At 47.9% G+C, this 19858-nt stretch overlaps 1 protein-coding gene across 1 annotated transcript in view; it reads right to left on the reverse strand.

Moving 5' to 3' along the window:
- ME3 (malic enzyme 3) overlaps positions 1-19858 on the reverse strand; it is a 103621-nt gene that overhangs the window by 17356 nt on the left and 66407 nt on the right. Inside the window, exon 7 of the mRNA XM_077341404.1 lies at positions 16753-16856. Within this exon, the coding sequence (XP_077197519.1) occupies positions 16753-16856 (104 nt within the window). The remainder of the gene's footprint in view (positions 1-16752; positions 16857-19858) is intronic.

Genomic DNA, 19858 nt, shown 5'->3' on the forward strand with positions numbered 1-19858 from the left:
AAGAAGCAGAACACACTGGCGGCTTTAAAGCAGAAACCGACCCCCAGACGCGCCGTGCTCTCTTGGTGCTCGGGTTGTCCAAGCGCCCATTCAGAGAGGCTCTCTAAAGGACCTCGGCCTTTTGTCTACCTGTCTCGGAAAGGAGGACTTTTTGTTCATATTTGTTAACCATTTTTTTTTTCCGGTGTTAAAAAGCGTCTGTCAGCAAGGAGACAAAGGGTGGTGCGTTTACGGTCTCTCCGTACGGATCCGGACAAGAAACTCAGTCAGGTTTTGCCAGCCGGCCTACTTAGAAAAGGGAAGGGGGTGGGGGAGAGAATTTGTCTTCTGCAAAGTCCTCCTTCTATCTCATTCATTCTTCAGACAGGTAAAGGTCCTATCAGGAGCTTCTCCTGTGACATGTTATAAAAAGGTCCTCTCCTCGCTAAGATTCCACAATACCCTCATGCACCATAAAGTTTCATCTAGGTCGCTTGATCTTCGGTGGAAGAGTTATGACTCATAATTGGCTTTCACATCCTCCGAAGGTTGGCTAGATCAGAGGAACAATCATTGTTTCCTTCGTTTTTATTTGAAGTTTTTTAATGAGGTATAAAGAGAAGGAGAGCTGTTTTCCTGTACCCTGCTTTTTACTACCCGAAGATGTCTCAAAGTGGCTTTCCATCCCCTACCCTTCCTCTCCTCGCAACAGACACCTAGTGAGGTAGATGAGGATGAGAGAGCTCTGAGAGAATTGTGACTTTCACCCAGCACGTGGTGGGGTGGGGATTCAAACACAGTTCTGCAGAGTGGAGTCTGCCGCTCTTAAATACTACAAGCTGGCACCAAGAAGGGGGAAAGACTGGCCATTTGGTCAAAGTCTGATTCCAATCCTATGGGCACCCAAATCACGTCTGATCACTATTGTTTCCAATGGCAAGAGGAAAAAATTCTCTGTTCTTTCCCCCCTGCCCTTCATTGGAAACAACGGAGGTCAGATGGAGGATTCCTTTTTGGTCACATCTTTTGGAAACTTGGAGGTTCTTTTGAGAAGAAGCTCCCACAGCTGTGCCACAAATTGAGTGCCTTTACCTCAAACCCCGCCCCCCCCCCAGACCACAGAATAGATGGAAAAGGGAAAATGTGATGTCTTTGAACTGCCCAATCTCCGCATGGCTGAATCACACCCGAATTGTGGTTCAGCCATGGCTGATTTGGGGAGCTTAACTTAAAGGGAAGTGCAATTTGGACTGGATTGGTCCAAAAAGTGTCCGAATCAACATTGATTTGGGTACTTTTGGAACTATCCAAATTGAATCACACATGCTTAGTTATCCTTCACCATTGGATTATCTGGTTCGCACAGGAAAATTCAGTCGCTAATGATTGCACTAGCCTAATGATACCACATCTAACCATATGTGTAGACACAGACTGAAAGTGCTGAGCTATTGGTAAATACTATTGCATGCTTATTCTCAGAAGAGCTGGTTTTCACTACCCAAAGGAGTCACAAAGCTGTTTACAATCCCCTCCCTTTCCACTCCCCACAGTAGTCACCCTGTGAGGTAGGTGAAGCTGAGAAGGCTCTGAGAGAACTGTGACTGGCCCAAGGTCAGACCCAGCTGGCTGCATGTGGCGAAGTAGAGAATCAAACCTGGTTCTCCAGATTAGAGGCCCCTGTTCTTAAACACAGCACCATGCTGGCGCTCAAGATATGGCCATGGAGCACTATAACCACAGCTCAAAATCTGGAGGTCGTAATGCACCTGCAGTCTGTGCTGGGTTACAATGATAAGAAAGGCTGGTCTGCTCCCTGGAATATTTATACTAAGCCTGGCCAATCTGGCTGCCTGTCAATAATAGGAGGTGATGTCCCAGACCCCAGTTCTCCACTGATGTCTTGAACCTGTGCCATTTGCCACAGCTTATACTTTTTCCTATCCTGAGGCTTTTAACTGAAGCCTCACAGTCTTTGACAGACAGACAAGAAAGGCATTTAAATGGCATCGCCCTGCACTCTACATCAGGTTTCAAAACATCCAACCATGTCAAATCTTTCAGATTCCAAAGCAATCCATCTCTTAGAATCATAGAGTTGGAAGGGACCTCCTGGGCCATCTAGTCCAACCCCCTGCACTGTGCAGGACACTCACATCCCAATCGCTCATCTACTGTCACCTGCCACCCCCTTGAACCTTCACAGAATCAGCCTCTCTGTCAGATGGCTCTCCAGCCTCTGTTTAAAAATCTGCAAAGATGGCGAATCCACCACCTCCCGAGGAAGCCTGTTCCACTGAGAAACTGCTTTATCAGGAACTTCTTCCGGATGTTTAGACGGAATTTCTTTTGCATTAATTTCATCCCATTGGTTCTGGTCCGTCCTTCTGGGGCAAGAAAGAACAACTCTTCTCCATCCTCCACATGGCAGCCTTTTAAATACTTGAATATGGTTATCAAATCCCCTCTCAGTCGTCTCCTCTCCAGGCTAAACAGACCAAGCTCCCCCAACCTTTCCTCCTAGGTCTTGGTCTCCAAAACCCTCACCATCTTTGTTGCCCTCCTCTGGATACGCTCCAGTTTGTCAACATCCCTCTTCAACTGGGGTGCCCAAAACTGAACACAGGACTCCAACTGAGGCCAAACCAGAGCAGACTTTGGGAGAGCTACAAAAGAAAAGTCCCCTGGTCAAGCTTGCTCTCACTGCCCTGGTAAACTCTTCACACTGCAGGCGCTGACATTTATGGAGGGAATATCTCATGTCCAAACCCCTCCCGGAATGCTTGTTGCTGACCGATGAGTATTTCAAAGCAACAGGGAGGCTTCCCCCAGTTCTCGCCTCCTCACTCGTGCTTCTAAATGGAAAAGAGCCGCCTGGGTTTGCGTGATGGATTCAACAGAACAAATGAATAATAGGGCGAGCTTGTGCGTGGAGGGGGGAAAATAGCATACATTCTCAGCTAGCCATGATGCAAAAGTCAGCAAGGAGAGGGGAAAGACTAAGAAATGATTAGGAAAACAGAAGGTCACCTAGATCAGTGGTCCCCAACCCGCGGGCCGCGGCCAGGCACATGCGCACATGCGTGGATGAAATCACGAATGCGCGGCACTTTCGCGAATGCACACATGCGCGGAAGTGCCGCGCATGTGCAATTTTGGCCACGCATGGCACATGCGCGGCCCGGTCGTGCATGCGCAGTGCGTGGGTGCGCCCGTGCATGCGTGTCATGCATGGCCAGGCAGTTGCCCTGCCGGTCCCCAGCCTCAAAAAGGTTGGGGACCACTGACCTAGATCTTACCAGCGCTCAACAAAACTATCAGTTTTGACATTCTCCCATGCTTCTGCCCACTTTGGGCTCTACAACTTCAAACTACAAGGTTAGAGAGCTCATGACCGTGCATGTGGAAAGCTAGCCCATCGGACAGAATAGTTTCTACTTGATCTGACCCCTAATAAGCTTGTTTTCTATGTCAAAGGATTGTTTTCTTTTCCTTTTGGTGCAGTGGTTCCCAGCAGTGGCCTCTACTCGGGAGAACTGGGTTCAGTTCCCCACTGCTCCACATGCAGCCGCAGCTGGGTGGGCCTGGGCCAGTCACAGTTCTTTTCAGAGCTCTCTCAGCCTCGCCTACCATTGAATCTGTCGAACTCTCAAGAAGCAGACTTGCTATTAAAGGAAAACTCTTTATTGAAGGAGATGGCGAACAGAGAGCAAGGTGCTTCCTTGCTAGAACTAAAGGGCAAATATGCAAGCATACTTTTTATGTTTTACCCGAGACCCCTCCCCCTGATTAGAAAATAGGTACAGTGAGTGAAATACCCTGGCAAAGTTTCCCAACAAAGCACATGCTATCACCTAAATATCACAAAACATTCCTAGACCATATGTATGCAAGGTCAAGGCAATTAAAAATGCTCTTGGATGAAGATGGGTTTAAACTACAAGTACAACGATATAGGCTAGACACTTTTCTTGGATGCTTTAGGATGCTTTGGGCTGATCCTGCGTTGAGCTGGGGGTTGGACTAGATGGCCTGCGTGGCCCCTTGCAACTCTATAGTTCTATGATTCTAAGAGAACTGCCTCCCCACTCAGCCTTCAGTTTGTGGAAAAATACTGGGCCAACCAAGCATACTAACATATCAAGGTAGGGAAGGGACCATTGGAACAAGTAAACAGGTAGCAAAAAGTAGGGTAGTAAAAAGTAGGGTACAAAAAGCAGTTCTTCTATTTTGTCTGAATTAGGACTGTGTCCAGAGAGGACTATACCACTTGCTTCTTCTGCATGGCCAGTAACTGATGCAAATTGAATGGGCTCAGTGCAAGGTTTAGTGCCTCGGGTGCTCTAGACTGAACTTACATTGAACAGGGGGTTGGACTAGACGGCCTGTCTGGTCCCTTCCAACTCTATGATTCTAAGTGGTAAACCTGCATCCAGCCTGAGCCACTTCACCTTGTGTGGGTGTGCACGTGTGTGCGGGAGGCTCACATACTTAAAAAATCCCTGTGTACAGAAAGCTACTGAGTTAGGAAGGAGGCCGGGCTAGAACCCTTGTCTCTGACATCAACCTTTCCACAGGGAGGGAATCTGTATGTTTGTGGAGGAGCATTCAAACTGTCTATCTGTGGTCTGAAGAGACAGCTCAGTCCAAGGGTAGCTACTGGGCCTTTCTTTGACTGAGATAAATGGGATTTACATTAATCCCAACTAAGCCCTGCTGAAAACAATGGAGTGGGATCAAGTCACTGCTGAGGCCTGTTGGACGGCACCCAACGTGGTTGGCGTATTTGAGACTCTGTTCTTCTTCAAGGGGTTGAATTATTCTTACAATGGGCCTTTCTACGCACTGTGAAAAGAAGGAAGGGAAGGGGAAAGGTGGAGAACAATGCACATATATGGCAGAACTAGGGAGAGCAATGAACATATATGGCAAACAAATGAAAAGCGAGTTCTCTGTTGTCAACTTGAGTCAACAGTGTGTCTGAGAATCTTGAAGGTCTCTGGATGAGGGAAGCTACCCATTCCCCTTGTAGAGTGGGAAGGGGCCACACAGGCCTTCTAGTCCCACCCCCTGCTTAGTGCAGGATCAGCCTAAAGCATCCAGGATAAGGATCTGTCCAGCTGCTGCTTGAAGATTGCCAGTGAAGGGGAACTCACTCCCTCGTTAGGCAGCCGATGCCACTGTTGAACTAGATTCCTAGAATCCTAGAGTGGGAAGGGGCCTTGCAGGTCATCTAGTTCAACCCCCTGCTCAGTGCAGGATCAGCCTCAAGCATCCAGGAGAAGGATCTGTCCAGCCGCTGCTTGAAGACCGCCAATGATGGGGAGCTTCCCACCTCCTGAGGCAACCCGTTCTACTGCTGAACTACTCGGATTGTGAATGTTTTTTTTCCTGCTCTCTAGCTGGTACCATTCTACCTGTAGTTTAAGACCATTACTGCAGGTCCTATCCTCTGCTGCCAAAGTCAACCACTTCCTGCCCTCCTTTAAAGTTCAGCCTTTCAAATACTCCAGAAGAGCCATCCTGTTCCCTCTCTACCTCCTCTTCTCCAGGCTGAATATTCCCAAGTGCCTCAGCCTTCCGTGGGGATTTCTGCAAAGCGTCCCGATGAATATTTATCAACCACAGTCTGCTAAGATTCAGCAGACCTTGGGGAGCACACAGAAATTTTTGCCACAACGGATTTGTCTTGCATTGTGATTCTGCTAGCAAGAACAGGATTGGTCTGTTCTTATTGCATTGTCGGTTATAAGGATCAGCACTCATTTATAGAGAGGGCACAGCTCTGGGCTGGGCATCCAGGAACAAATGAACACAGTTGCTTGGCAGATGTGCCCCCAGCGCAACAGCCAGGCCTCCTTCATTCTATAAATTTAAATAAATAAATGTCCTGGCGCTGGCAATTTTCCTGGGTCTCCAGGCTACAAGGCTGGACATTGCAAAAACAAAAACAAAAACAAAAACAAAAACAAAAACAAAAACAAAAACAAAAACAAAAACAAAAACAAAAACAAAAACAAAAACAAAAACAAAAACAAAAACAAAAACAAAAACAAAAACAAAAACAAAAACAAAAACAACAAAAACAAAAACAAAAACAAAAACAAAAACAAAAACAACAAAAACAGTGAAAAGAGGGGGCCCTTTACTGCAGAGGGGGACTCCCCCACCGCTTCCAACCCCTGTCACAAGAGTTGTGCCACCAGACCAACACAAGAAGAATGAGGCTGGAGACGCGGCAGAGATGCTCCTGTCAGCATTTATTTATTTGGAGCATGAAGACACAGAGTGGCCTGGTCTGAGGAGCGCCTACCAAACCCCTCACCGCTGGCCTCTTCATTGGGATGAAGGACTCTGCAGGGAGGGGTGATCCTCGGGTCTGCTGGGGTGGTGGGACAACCCAGGGGTGGCTCAGTGCCCGACATGCTACCCCTGGCTGATGGCCTAGATGGAGAGGGAGGGGGAGGCTGAAGGTCAGAATGCTGAGCCAGGAGGGTGGTGTTGATTCAAGGGAAGGAGCTGGGTTAGCAGAGAAGGATAAAGGAAGGAAGGGAACGAGCACAAGGGGTGGGTGGAAAGCAAAGGAGAAAGAGAGAGAGAGAAGAGAGCAAAGGCAGCACGCACAAGACAGAGACTACGGAGCTGAACATGAATGGAAGAGAAGGGAACGAATGGAGGGAAAGAGATGCCAGACGGTGAAGGAGAGGAGCTGGAAGGACAGCTGGGGGGAATACAGCAGAGGGCCAGAGGAGAGATCTGGCAGCCAAGGGGATAGCAGGGGCAAGCCAGAGAGAGCCAGTTTGGTGTAGTGGTTAGGAGTGCAGACTTCTAATCTGGCATGCCAGATTCAATTCTGTGCTCCCCCACATGCAGCCAGCTGGGTGACCTTGGGCTCGCCACGGCACTGAGAAAGTTGTTCTGACCGAGCAGTGATATCAGGGCTCTCTCAGCCTCCCCTCCCTCACAGGGTGTCTGTTGTGGGGCGAGGAAAGGCGATTGTAAGCTACTTTGAGACTCCTTCGGGTAGAAAAAAGCAGCATATAAGAACCAACTCTTCTTCTTCTTCTACCAAACCCCTGCCCTACAATAAAACATTGCTACACCCAGAGGGTGTACCACCTCCATCAGATCTCTGGTTCCTTCCTTAATGCCACAGCTGGAGGCCCTGACCCCCAGGGAGCACCCCCCAAGCCTCACAAATAATAAATCATGACCGCAGGTATGTGAGGAAACACAGCTTAAGTCTCTTGCCATCTCCCAGCCATTTTATTAACCTGAAACATCCCCCAGGAGGTGTGAAGGAGGTGCTATTTGTCCCTCAGGGGAAACCTAAGTGTACTCAGAGCCTTCAATAGGACAATTTGCTGTCCTCCAGGGCTGTTTCAGGTCAAGAAAAGAGCATGATGGGGGGAAGGCATAAGCCCACCCTCCCTGCACGCCATGGTCTCAGTCCAGATCAGGACCCTGCATGCCTGGGATTCCAGCACAGAACTTGTAACACGCTTTGGATTGTCCTGACTAGGGGAAAAGCACAATTAGGCCTTCAGCCACTACACTGCAGCAGTTTGGACTGATTTGACCTCAAGAAGACATGAGGCTGCCTCAGTATTGGCCTACTCTGGTTGGCAGCTGCTCTCTGGAGTTACAGGCCTTGCTATAAAAATCATAGAATCATAGAGTTGGAAGGGGCCATCCAGGCCATCTAGTCCAACCCCCTGCTCAACGCAGGATCAGCCCAGAGCATCCTAAAGCATCCAAGAAAAGTGTGTATCCAACCTTTGCTTGAAGACTGCCAGTGAGGGGGAGCTCACCACCTCCTTAGGCTCAGCGCTTAAGGCAGCATTGTTTGCCTTGGCTTCCTGCAAAGCTTTCGCTGTGGCCCAATGATTAAATAAATACCAATTGTCTTGTTATCTCATAAGTCGCTTTTCAGTTCCCCCCTCTCTCTCTCTTCCCACTCTCGTCCGCTAAAAGAAACGTTCCAGCGCCGAAGAACTCGGGCTCGTTCCGAATCTCCCACAGGCTGTCAGGAGAGGACAGGCTGATAAACCGAGAGCGCTTCTGCTTTCACAATTATCCCTCGCAGAACGGGCTGAGATGCGGAAGGGAGGAGGGGAGTTGACAATTTAATGAGACTTCGGCGACAGTGTTTGCAAGTGTGTGGGAGGGGAACCGGGTTGACCCGCTCAAATACGCGCCAAGGAAAATAGGAGGTGAAGCTTTGCAAACGGACTCATGTGCAAGCAGTTCCCAGAGATCTGGGGCCAGGGAATCAGTAGGGGATGGGAAAGACCTCTGCCTAAGCTGCTGTTGGTCTGAGTAGATAACACTGAATTTGATGTGCTCATCACAGCGCTGTCATTGTGGCCAAAGGGGGAAGCCACCATATACTCCACCGGCCCATTCTCCACCAGCTGCAGTGGTTGCCAGTTGAATTCCGGATCAGACTAAAGGTTCTGGTAATTCAAGGCCATTCGCGGTCAGGGCCCAGTGTACCTGAGGGACCGCCTCCCCGCCTATGCCCCCAAAAGAGCTCTGCGCTCTACTACCACCAACCAGCTAAGGATCCCTGGCCCTAAATAAGTCTGTCTGGTCTCGACCAGGGCCAGAGCATTCTCTGTCCTGGCCCCCACCTGGTGGAATGAGCTCCTGGAGGAGATCAGGGCCCTGACGGAGCTTAAACAGTTCCGCAGGGCCTGCAAAAAGGAGCTCCTCCACCAGGAATTTGGCTGAGACCAGATGTAATCAACAGCGACCGAACGGCCCCTGCTTCCCCCCCTGCCCCCCTCAGAATTCCACCAATAAGCCCTGGACCTGTTTGTACTGTTACATTGTTGTATTGTTATAGTGTACTGTTACATTGTTAACTGGTTACAACTATTAGTTATTATTATAAGGTTATTCACATGTTTTTATAGACCGTTTTATGTATTGTTCCTTGTTCTTATGTAAACCGCCCTGAGCCTCCGGGGAGGGCGGTATATAAATAAATAAATACATAAATTTAGCCATACAGACTGGAAATCCATCAACTTTGTGATATAAGGGAAGATAGACCCACATTCCAGATGTATCTGAGGAAGTGAGCAGGGACTCACCCTGCCAACAATTCTGTTAGTCTTTGCAGTGCATCTGGACTCTTTTCTACTCACACCAAGAAACACAACTACTCATCTTGATCTCTCCGTTTTGTTAACACTGTAAGAATTTTTGTTTCCAAAAAAATGCACCTTCAGGAATTCAAGATATTTATTAGTGTTTATTTGCTGTTTGCAGAGATGGAGACTGGCTTTTTTTACAAAAAGGGCAACTGGAGATTAAGGGTGAGTGTTTCGGTGCGGTTCGGCCGCTTTGGCACCCCTCCTCTCTGTCCTGCGGTGCTGGCCGCCTCGGGCTTCGGTGATCAGCCAAGGCGGCCGAACCGCACTGAAGCGCTCACCCCTACTGGAGATACCAGGGAATGAACATGGGACCTTCTGGATGCCAAGTTGATTACCACTGAGCCTCAGCCCCTGCATGGGCTATGTTTGCAATTTTCCTTGTAAAACGTGAAGTCATTTGCACTTGCAAATTTCATAAATATGCCAAAACGAACGACTTTATAGGCAAGCTTATAAACAATGCATTTCATGCTGTCGCAAATGGAAGAAGTTTCACTTTGATACGGAAGAAGTTTTGCATATATTCCAATTCCAATTCCAATATATTCCAATTGGCTGCAGAGGAAAGGACACGCAATAATGGGTTTAAACTACAAGTACAACGATATAGGCTAGAATGTTCACAGTCAGAGTAGTTCAGCAGTGGAATAGGCTGCCTAAGGAGGTGGTGAGCTCCCCCTCACTGGCAGTCTTCAAGCAAAGGTTGGATACACACTTTTCTTGGGTGCTTTAGGATGCTCTGGGCTGATCCTGCATTGAGCAGGGGGTTGGACTAGATGGCCTGTGTGGCCCCTTCCAACTCTATGATTCTGTGATTCTATGATTCTAATTCCCATTCGAATTTCCATCTCCCTCCGCCCAGTAAAGCCACAAGTTCAACTTTTATTCATGGATTCAAAGTCTCGGGAAAAGTTCTGTCTCTGGACTTGACATCATCACGTTAATCTCACCCCACCCAATGGCAGCCAATCGTGAGAAGCAGAGCAGGCTAAAGCGTGACTTGATATCTCACAGTTCAGGAATTTCAAATTTAGGAAGAGGGAAGGAGGTTGAATGACCCTGGATGAAGAGTCATCCAAACTATGCTTTTGGTGTTGTATCTTTCTTTTCCCACCACATGATTATTTTATGCGTAATCTCTGGCAATGTTCAAGGATCCCATGTAGCAGAGCAGAGAGAGAGAGAGGCTGGTCAGAGTAGACATTGCAGGCCAAAAAGATGATCTCGTGGCCAGAAAACATGTTCTAGTTTCCTGAACTTTGAAGTGCAATGTTGCATAGTCAGCAAAACTAGAAACTAGGGCAGCCATGGGTCAACCTGTGCCCCACAACACCATTTTAGAAGACTTGGGCCATTTAAAAATCCTGTGAGGCCCAGTGGTTCTAGCTCAGTGGAACCAGAACCAGTACCAGTAGAGAGCCAGCATGGTGTAGTGGTTAGGAATGCAGTCTTCTAATCTAGCGAACGGGGTTTGATTCCTCGCTCCCCCACATGCAGCCAGCTGGGTGATCTGGGGCTTGCCACGGCACTGATAAAGCTATTCTTACTGAGCAGTAATCTCAGGGCTCTCTCAGCCTCACCTCCCTCACAGGGTGTCTGTTGTGGGGAGAGGAAAGGGAAGGTGACTGTAAGCTGCTGTGAGACTCCTTCAGGTAGAGAAAAGAAGCATATAAGAACCAACTCTTCTTATTCGTCTTCTACCAGTCCTGCACAAAAAACAAAACCCATGTTTTTAAAGATTCGAACAAGACAAAAAGTTCTGGACAAAATTTTGCCTCCCTGGGAGCAGATCCAAATGTTGTACCCCCTGACTCAGCATTGTCCCCCACCCCCACCCCACCCTTCAGATCATAACTCGTAGTTTTCAAGTGAGGAATTCGAATTTATTTCCCTACTACGGCCCCTGTTTTGAGTCCCAACTGAGGCATGTTCACCTGCCTCCCACACTCTCGCCCCCATCCAAGTTGTCCTCAAGTGATAAGCCATTTTTTTAAAAAATATGCCCTCTACCAGGCAACTGGTGGGGGCCAAAGATTACCATCAACTGGGCCCTGCAGCTGAACCCCCCCCCCCTGCACTCGGTGACTGGCCAGCAACTGTGCACCTCTTAATCTCCAGGCTTATAGGGGCTTCGTTGCCAGGAGCGTGAACAGGTTTTAAAAGCCTTTAAGGCTTTTAATTTGTGTGCGGGTTTTTAATTTATTGATGGGAGCCACCCTGAGACCATCTGGACAGAGGCAGCATATAAATCAAAGCATAAATAAATAATGTTGAGTGTCTGACGGCACCATTTTAACTTATTAATGTGCAGGACTGGCTCTTTTTGACAGGTAAGGACAGAGAGGGGAAAGTAAGAGAGGGTGAGCACCCGGAGTAGCAGGGGAGGGGGTGCCCCTCCTTCTCCTCCCCCTGCCTTGGCTCCATAGATGCCTCAGTGGAGGCTGCAGTTAGCAGAGGCATGAAGCTCGGCCCATTGTCCCTTGTGCCAAGTCTTTCTGGGGTGGACTCTCTCCTTCTCCTTCTCCTTCTCCTTCTCCTTCTCCTTCTCCTTCTCCTTCTCCTTCTCCTTCTCCTTCTCCTTCTCCTTCTCCTTCTCCTTCTCCTTCTCCTTCTCCTTCTCCTTCTCCTCCTCCTTCTCCTTAGAATCATAGAATCATAGAACCCTAGAGTTGGAAGGGGCCATACAGGCCATCTAGTCCAACCCCCTGCTCTACGCAGGATCAGCCCAAAGCATCCTAAAGCACCCAAGAAAAGTGTGTATCCAACCTTTGCTTGAAGACTTCCAGTGAGGGGGAGCTCACCACCTCCTTAGGCAGCCTATTCCACTGCTGAACTACTCGGACAGTGAAAAATTGCCTGCCGTTTCCCCTTTTCTAAGCCCTCCTGTTCAACAGCTTTCCTCCATTACTAAGTAAGCCTTTTTTGGACACCGTAATTACATCTTAACATTTTTGTTGTTGTTTTAATCTTCTCCAAGGGCTTTTGTGCAAGAGATGAAGGGTGCACCAATTTTTAAAATCATTTTTTCTCCTGCTCTTTTCAAAGAGTGGTCTGTTGCAGAGGAAAGAAGTGAAGTAGAAAGAGATAAAGGAGTCACTCTTGATTAGTGGCTTCAAGAAGGCGAGGTGTCGCTGGTAGAGCGAAACAGCAGCTCTTTATTTAGATCACACCCGAGAACTGGGAAACACAGCCTACCGCCCAAATTTATGAATAATAATAACAACCTTGTTTTCACTGCCTGAAGGAGTCTCAAAGCACTTATAATCGCCTTCCCTTCCTTTCCCCACAACAGATGTGGGTGGGGCTGAGTAAGCTCGGAGATAATTGTTTTGCGAGCTCTAACAGGACTGTGACTAGCCCAACATAAACCAGAGGGCTGCATGTGGGGAAGCAGGGAATCAAACCAGATTAGAAGCTGCCACTCTTAACCACCACACCTCGCTGCCCTCCCTGTTCCAGGGTTCCTGCCCACGCCTGAGCCCCTAGGTTCAAACTAACTGGGCCATCCTAATGACGTAGAGGCAGGACGGATTCTGCGTGCTGATCAATAGTATTAAATATCCCCACTGTTTGAATCGCTCCACTATGCTGCAGACCCAACAGAGTCCTTTCCCCCTCATCCCAAATTCCTTGGGGGTTCTGAGCTAATATTATAATACGTTCTCATGTTCTGGATATGGCCATTAATTTGCATCTAGCTGCATTAGTCATTTTATTTGTCTCCAGCGCTGTTGGAAGGAAATGGGCAGGCTGGCGGAATTGCTGGAGGGATGAATTATCTTGGTCTACAACTTGGACTTCCAATTTATCCAGGTAAACCATCCTAAGCTCATTAAAAAAAGATGCTGTGAAATTTTGGGTTTCTGAAGAGAGAAGCAGGGCCATTAGGAACTCTTTGACCCACGCTGCTGCTAGCTTTGTCCGTGGCGATCGATGTTTAATAAAGCTTTTACATTATGCATGGGCTGGCGAGGCACAGAATTAGCCTGGAGATGGCAAAAGAACAGGCATTGTTGATCAAATTCAGAAGGAAAGATAGGAGAAAAGATAACCCATCAGCCGAAGCAGCCCTTTGCCTCGGAGTTTGTTTATTTATAATTATACGGTTTGCATCGGCTAACAACAGATAAATAAAAGCAATAATAAAACACATAAATCCCCAAAAGCCCAGGCCCAACAACCACAGACATCCCCCTCCCCCAATCTGCGTAGTCTCCAGAGATGATGTTATTAGGAGGCACCAGAGAGAGGATCAAGGTCTCCTATCAGCCTGGCCTCAACCAAATGCCTGGCCGAAGAACTCCATCCTGCAGGCCTTGCAGAACTGTGTCAGCTCCGATTAGGGTCCTTAGCCAAAAAGGCCCTGGCCCTAATCAAGGCCAGGCCAAGTTCCAGCTTATTTGAACCCGCAGAGTGAAGAGCCCTGCATAGGGAAGGAAACAATCCCTCAGGTACACTGGGCACAGACCATGAATGGCCTTAAAAGTTAACACCAAAACCTTGAACCTGATCTGGTATTGAACTGGCAACCAATGCAGCTGCCTCAGCACCAGCAGGAATACAACGGGCACTAAATTGGGTTGTGTTTGTGTGGAAGAATTCTGCGGACGGCCTCTCTCTCCCCCCAGGAAAGGGGGCTGGCATAGGGCAGTCAGATCCAGGTTGAGAAATGCCTGGATATTTGGGAGGGGTGAAACCTGAAAAGGGCAGGGTTTGGGGAGGGAGAGACTTTGATGGCCTTAGTTTACCATCCACAGCAGTCTCATCTATGTTGAGGAGAAGAAGAAGAAGAGAAGAAGAGTTGGTTCTTATATGCCGCTTTTCCCTATCCGAAGGAGGCTCAAAGCGGCTTACAGTTGCCTTCCCATTCCTCTCCCCACAACAGACACCCTGTGAGGTGGGTGAGGCTGAGAGAGCCCTGATATTCCTGCTCGGTCAGAACAGTTTTATCAGTGCCGTGGCGAGCCCAAGGTCACCCAGCTGGCTGCATGTGGGGGAGCACAGAATCGAACCTGGCATGCCAGATTAGAAGTCCGTACTCCTAACCACTACACCAAACTGGCTCTCAGTTTGCTTGGAGATCACCTGTAATTCCACAAGATTCCCCACCCTGGAGGTTGGCAACCTTACAAGACAGGCCCCCCTCCCCCCCACACACAGCTGAGCAGGGGCTGGAGGCAAGATTGCCTGTTCCAACCGTGGTGCAGGATGTTTCTTCACAGCCCAAATGTTTCTCTAAAGTGGCATCTGATTTGGACCAAGCACAGTACAAAATGGAGACTTAGGAATTAGAAACGTTTTGCTTTTTTCTATTTGGGAAACTGCCCTGTGTTATTGTTATGAGTTTTGGATGCTTTAGGATGCTTAGGGCTGATCCTGCGCTGAGCAGGGGGTTGGACTAGATGGCCTGTATGGCGCCTTCCAACTCTATGATTCTAGGATGCTTAGGGCTAATCCTGCGTTGAGCAGAGGGTTGGACTAGATGGCCTGTATGGCCCCTTCCAACTCTATGATTCTATGATTCTATGATAACCACACATCATACATTGCTTTTACAAAATCTATTTCCTGCTAAGTTTTGGGGGGGGGAAACCATGGCTAGCCTGGGGCCCCCATCATTAAGTCGCTAATTACACAGCAGATTGTAGAGTAACACAAACAGCAACTTGATGGTGCTAATGACTGGACAATTAGACTAATGACTCCTCAGTTTCTTCCCTTTCCTGAATCTTGAGGCAATCAATTTTTCTCTGAGCTGGCAGCAGAGCTTCCCAGTGGTTCTGGCTTGAATGTAAAAGCCAGAATAGCAAGAATCCTAGTTATATGTAGTGATATATAATATATAGGCTGATGCCGCATTGAGTGGGGGTTGGACTAGATGGCTTGTATGGCCCCGGTCAACTCTATGATTCTATGAGATAAATAACCCAGGGTGGTGTAGTGGTTAGGAGCACTGGCTTCTGATCTCGTGTGCCGGATTTGATTCCCCACTTCTCCACCACATGTAGCCAGCTGGGTCACCTTGGACCAGTCACAGTTCTCCCAGAACTCTCTCAGTTCTACCTACCTCACAGAGTGTGTGTTGTGGGGAGAGGAAGGGAAGGCGATTGTAAGCCATTTTGAGACTCCTTCAGGTAGAGAAAAGCGGCATATAAGAACCAACTCTTCTTCTTCTTCAGTAATATCAGGGCTCTCTCAGTCTCACCTCCCTCACAGGGTGTCTGTTGTGGGGAGAGGAAAGGGAAGGTGACTGTAAGCCACTTTGAGACTCCTTCAGGTAGAGAAAAGCGGCATATAAGAACCAACTCTTCTTCTTGAAAGGCTGAGAGAGCTTAGTCTGTTTAGCCTGCAGAGAACACGACTAAGAGGTTATATGATGGTCAACTTCAAATACATGAAGGGCTGTCATAGAGAAGATGGAGCAGAGTTCTGCTGCCCCAGAGGGTCGGACCAGAACCAATGCGATGAAAATAATTCAAAAGAACTTTTGGCTAAACATCCGGAAGAAGTTCCTGACAGTTAGAGCAGTTCCTCAGTGGAACAGGCTTCCTCGGAAGGTGGTGGGTTCTCCTTCCTTGGAAGTTTTTAAGCAGAGGCTGGAGAGCCATCTAACAGAAATGCTGATTCTGTGAACTTAGGCAGGTGGGCAGAAGGGATTGTGTCTGAGCTTGGCTCTCATGGCCCTTTCTTGCACGTCCAAGAAAAAACCAATCACCAGTTTGGGGTCAGAAGGCGAATTTCTTCCAGGCCAGACTGATCAGGGGGTTCCGTTTTTCTTTCACAGAAATTAAACCTAAACTGACCAATGGCGTGAAGATCCATTGTTCATGATTGTATATAAATTGTTTTTTTTCTGGGGTTTCTCAGTTCAGTTCTGCCTCTTGTCCCACCATGCTGATCTCGCTCTTTTCCGCTGCTCCGGACAGACAAATGCTCTATCTCAATCTACCCCGCAAGGCTGTTTTGTGGATGCCACCCCCCCAGCCAAGCTGCTTCCCCTGCCACAACCCCTGTGAAAGAGTCATTCGACCCCCAAAGGGGTCCCGACCCCCAGGTTGAGAACCACTGATTTAGGGCCTTAAAGGTGAGCACCAACACTTTGGAGAGCTACATTTTGGATGAAAATATTGTACAAGGAAGCCTCACATCAAGAAAGCCTATGAAAACCAGGACACCCCAAAGAACCATCACATACCAAAATCAAGTGCAGATTTCTTAGCAAACAGGTTTGTTTTCTACGGGGGAGAATTCAGTCCCATAAATTGCCACTTAGAGTGGTACATAGCCAGACACGTTCTTGTATGCTCAGTGGGTTCTATGGGGAAAAGATGCCTTTCTCTCTTGTGGGGGAGCCTGTGTTGATATCAGTTAATTGTAAGCAATGCTAGCCTCGTATCAGATTTCCATGCATGTAAATCATCATGACTCAGAGTCTTCAAGCACAAAGGGTCACTCTCGGACCACCCACGGAGCATCCCATTAAAATGATTTTCTCTGCTGGAATCTCAGCCGAAAGCTAAATGTTTACTTGCCTCGTTTTCAGCTGTTTTGCTTTCAAAGAGGTTAAGGGGGAAGAGAACAACATTCGCTTGCCGCTCGAAATTCCACTCACTTGCTGGAGACGGCCTGCATGAACTCATCAATCAGGGCATCGTACTGTTTCCCACGAACCCTCTTGTGTTTGAGGCCGATGTACAGGGGATCGTTCAGAAGGGCCTAAAGCAGAGCGAGGGAAAAGGAGAAGCTTGGTCACTGTGCATTGTCATGGAAGCCGGAGACCTGCGCTTTTTGAGTCTCCGCTGTTTCCAAGGGTCATCTCAGTTCCAAAGTTCACTTTTCTGGAGGATCCAGTCACCTCTTCCTGTTCCCCAGGTGTTTTGAAACCCAGCATGGAAAGCTGCGCAGGCACTTCTGGTAGTCACCTGGGCAAACCTGGCTTGTTGTGCTGAGTTTCAAGGCACCTGGGTATTGAGACAAGAGTGTTTTGGGCCCTGGGACCAAGGTGGAGGATCAGTGCTCAATAAAATAACATTCATTAGCTGAATTCCCAATCTGACTCACAGCACATGTATGTCAAGAATATCATTCCCAAATGCGCTTGGATGAGTTTCTTCTCACAAGCATGACACTGGGAGACTTTGGCCTTACTTATTGATCGATTAGAGGCTCTTGTGGCGCAGAGTGGTAAGGCAGCAGACATGCAGTCTGAAAGCCCTGCCCATGAGGCTGGGAGTTCAATCCCAGCAGCCGGCTCAAGGTGGACTCAGCCTTCCATCCTTCCGAGGTCGGTAAAATGAGTACCCAGCTTGCTGGGGGGTAAACGGTAATGACTGGGGAAGGCACTGGCAAACCACCCCTTATTGAGTCTGCTGTAAAAACGCTAGAGGGCGTCACCCCAAGGGTCAGACATGACCCGGTGCTTGCACAGGGGATACTTTTACCTTTTTATTTATTGATTAAACCATTTACACTCTGCCTTTCAGGGTGGCTTATGATAAAAGTAATTAATTTTCTCCAGAATAAAAGAAACAATCCCAAATCTTCCTCTCAATCGTCTCCTTAAAACAGCAATTTGTAAACTTTTGACCGTGGAAGAACCCCTAAAATAACTTTTCGGGTTTCAAGAAGCCCTGAAAACGGTGTCATCTGGCCACCCCCCCTCCCTGCCACGCCCCTGAAAGTGTCTCAGAGGGGCTCCCAATCACCTTCCCCTTCTCTCCCCACAACTGTGATTATCCCAAGGTCACCCAACTGGCTGTAGTAGAGCGGGGAATCAAACCCAGTACACTAAGATGTCAGATTTGGAGGGCTGGAATTTGATAGGAAGGGGGGACGTCTCCAATGATTTTATTTTACAAGCTGTCACGGTCAGACCGTGTCCTGGAGTTCCCACTTGTGTACCCTGTGTACCCTCGGCTGTTTGCAGTTCTCGGTCCTTTTTGACAAATGGATTCGCCATCCAGCCACTGTGTTGATTGCAAACTGGAGCAGCAGATCTTCCAGATGACTCATAGGAAAGTCCCCCCCTGAAAGTACCACCGGTCTAGCCTAGTGGGAAATGGGTCGCTGGCTCCCTGTGATGGAAATTCAAGCAGGTGTGTCGACTGGCCGGGCGACTCTCCAGCCTTGACGATGGAGTGGGAAAATATCCTGTTCTCACCCTGGAAAGTGGCGGCCCCTGAGTCACCTGGATGGAAGAGAAGGGGCACAAGGGCATCCGAACCGGGGGGTGGCCTGCCGTCCTGCCTTGTTTCCAAAGTTGTCCGGCTGCCACGTAAGTGTGTGTGTGTCATCTCATTGTTTCTTTTTTCCAAAGCTGCACGGACACAGCTGTGTCGTTCCCCCTCCCAAGGGAAGGGGATTCCCTGGACTGTGACTCAAACGTCTCTCCATTGTGCCACGGTGTTTTGAAGAGCGACGTTTTTGGCAGGGGCAAAGGAAGGATTCTGCGGTCTCCTGCCTCTCTGGGTGGAAAGTAGCACCGTTTTCCCGAGCTAGCTGTCTCTCGCCTGAACCCTCTGAGATTTACTGTTTTACTTCGATGGCTTGTCAAACCTCACTTTAGACTGGACGTTGAGAAGAATTTTCTAATTATTATAGAAAGAGAAGAAGAGTTTTTTTGTACCCCACTTTTTGCTACTTCAAGGAGTCTCACAGCTGCTTACAATCGCCTTTCCCTTTCTCTCCCCACAACGAACGCCTTGTCGGGTAGGAGGCATTGAGAGAGCTCTGAGAGAACTGTGACTGGCCCCGGGTCACCCAGCAAGGCTCAAGGGTGTAAGCGTGTCTTACAATCTCCTTCTCCTACCTCTTCTCACAACAGACACCTTGTGAGGTAGGTGAGGTCGAGAGAGCTCTGAGAGAACTGTGACTGGCCAAAGGTCACCAAGCTGGCTTGCTGCAGGGGAATCAAACCCAGCTCTCCAGATCAGAGGCAGTTGCTCTTAACCACCATGTCAAGATGACGGCTTTATCCACTCATTACAAGCATCAAAGTTCCAGTATTTTGGTAGAGGGAGAACTTTTTCTCTTGACTATTTACATCATTTTATAAACCTCTATTATGTCCCTCTCTAACCATCCCCCCCTCCAAATTCAAATCTTGATGGAGAAGCATCATCAACCTCAGGTGTTCCCAGATCTTTTACTGTAGCAGGCCATTAAATCAAGCTTGTGATTAGCCACTTATATGGTGAGTATATAGTGTTTAAACCAGGGGTAGTCAAACTGCGGTCCTCCAGATGTCCATGGACTACAATGCCCATGAGCCCCTGCTAGCTTTCCTGTGTAGTTAGAATGGTGATGTTTTAAAATTGTGATGACCATGTGATTTTTAGATGTTCCTTTAAATTTTGTATTAGTGAACTTCATGTAATAAATATTTACAACTGTTTTAAAAATTATTTTTGCAGCTCAAACTTTGGGTTTGGTTAGGTGGGGTTTTGGTTTTCTCCTTTTGGTTTTGTATTGATTTGATCTAGAACCCTCTGATTTGTCTTTTTGGAGGTCCGCGGTATCTGTAAAACACTCCTCCCACACCACATTTGATAAGAAAGGGTATATAAATGAATAAACAAACAAAAATGAATAAATAAGATTCATGACATGGTTCTTAGTGCCATTTTAGGAAATACCCTGCAAGTTGCTCCATTTTTTAAAAATTATTTACCAGTGTCTTTTCAAAGAATTTCCTTATTAAGCTGTCAGTGGAAAATAAA

The sequence above is a fragment of the Paroedura picta genome, chromosome 6 (genome assembly GCF_049243985.1).
Source record: "Paroedura picta isolate Pp20150507F chromosome 6, Ppicta_v3.0, whole genome shotgun sequence".
NCBI classification, from domain to species: domain Eukaryota; kingdom Metazoa; phylum Chordata; class Lepidosauria; order Squamata; family Gekkonidae; genus Paroedura; species Paroedura picta.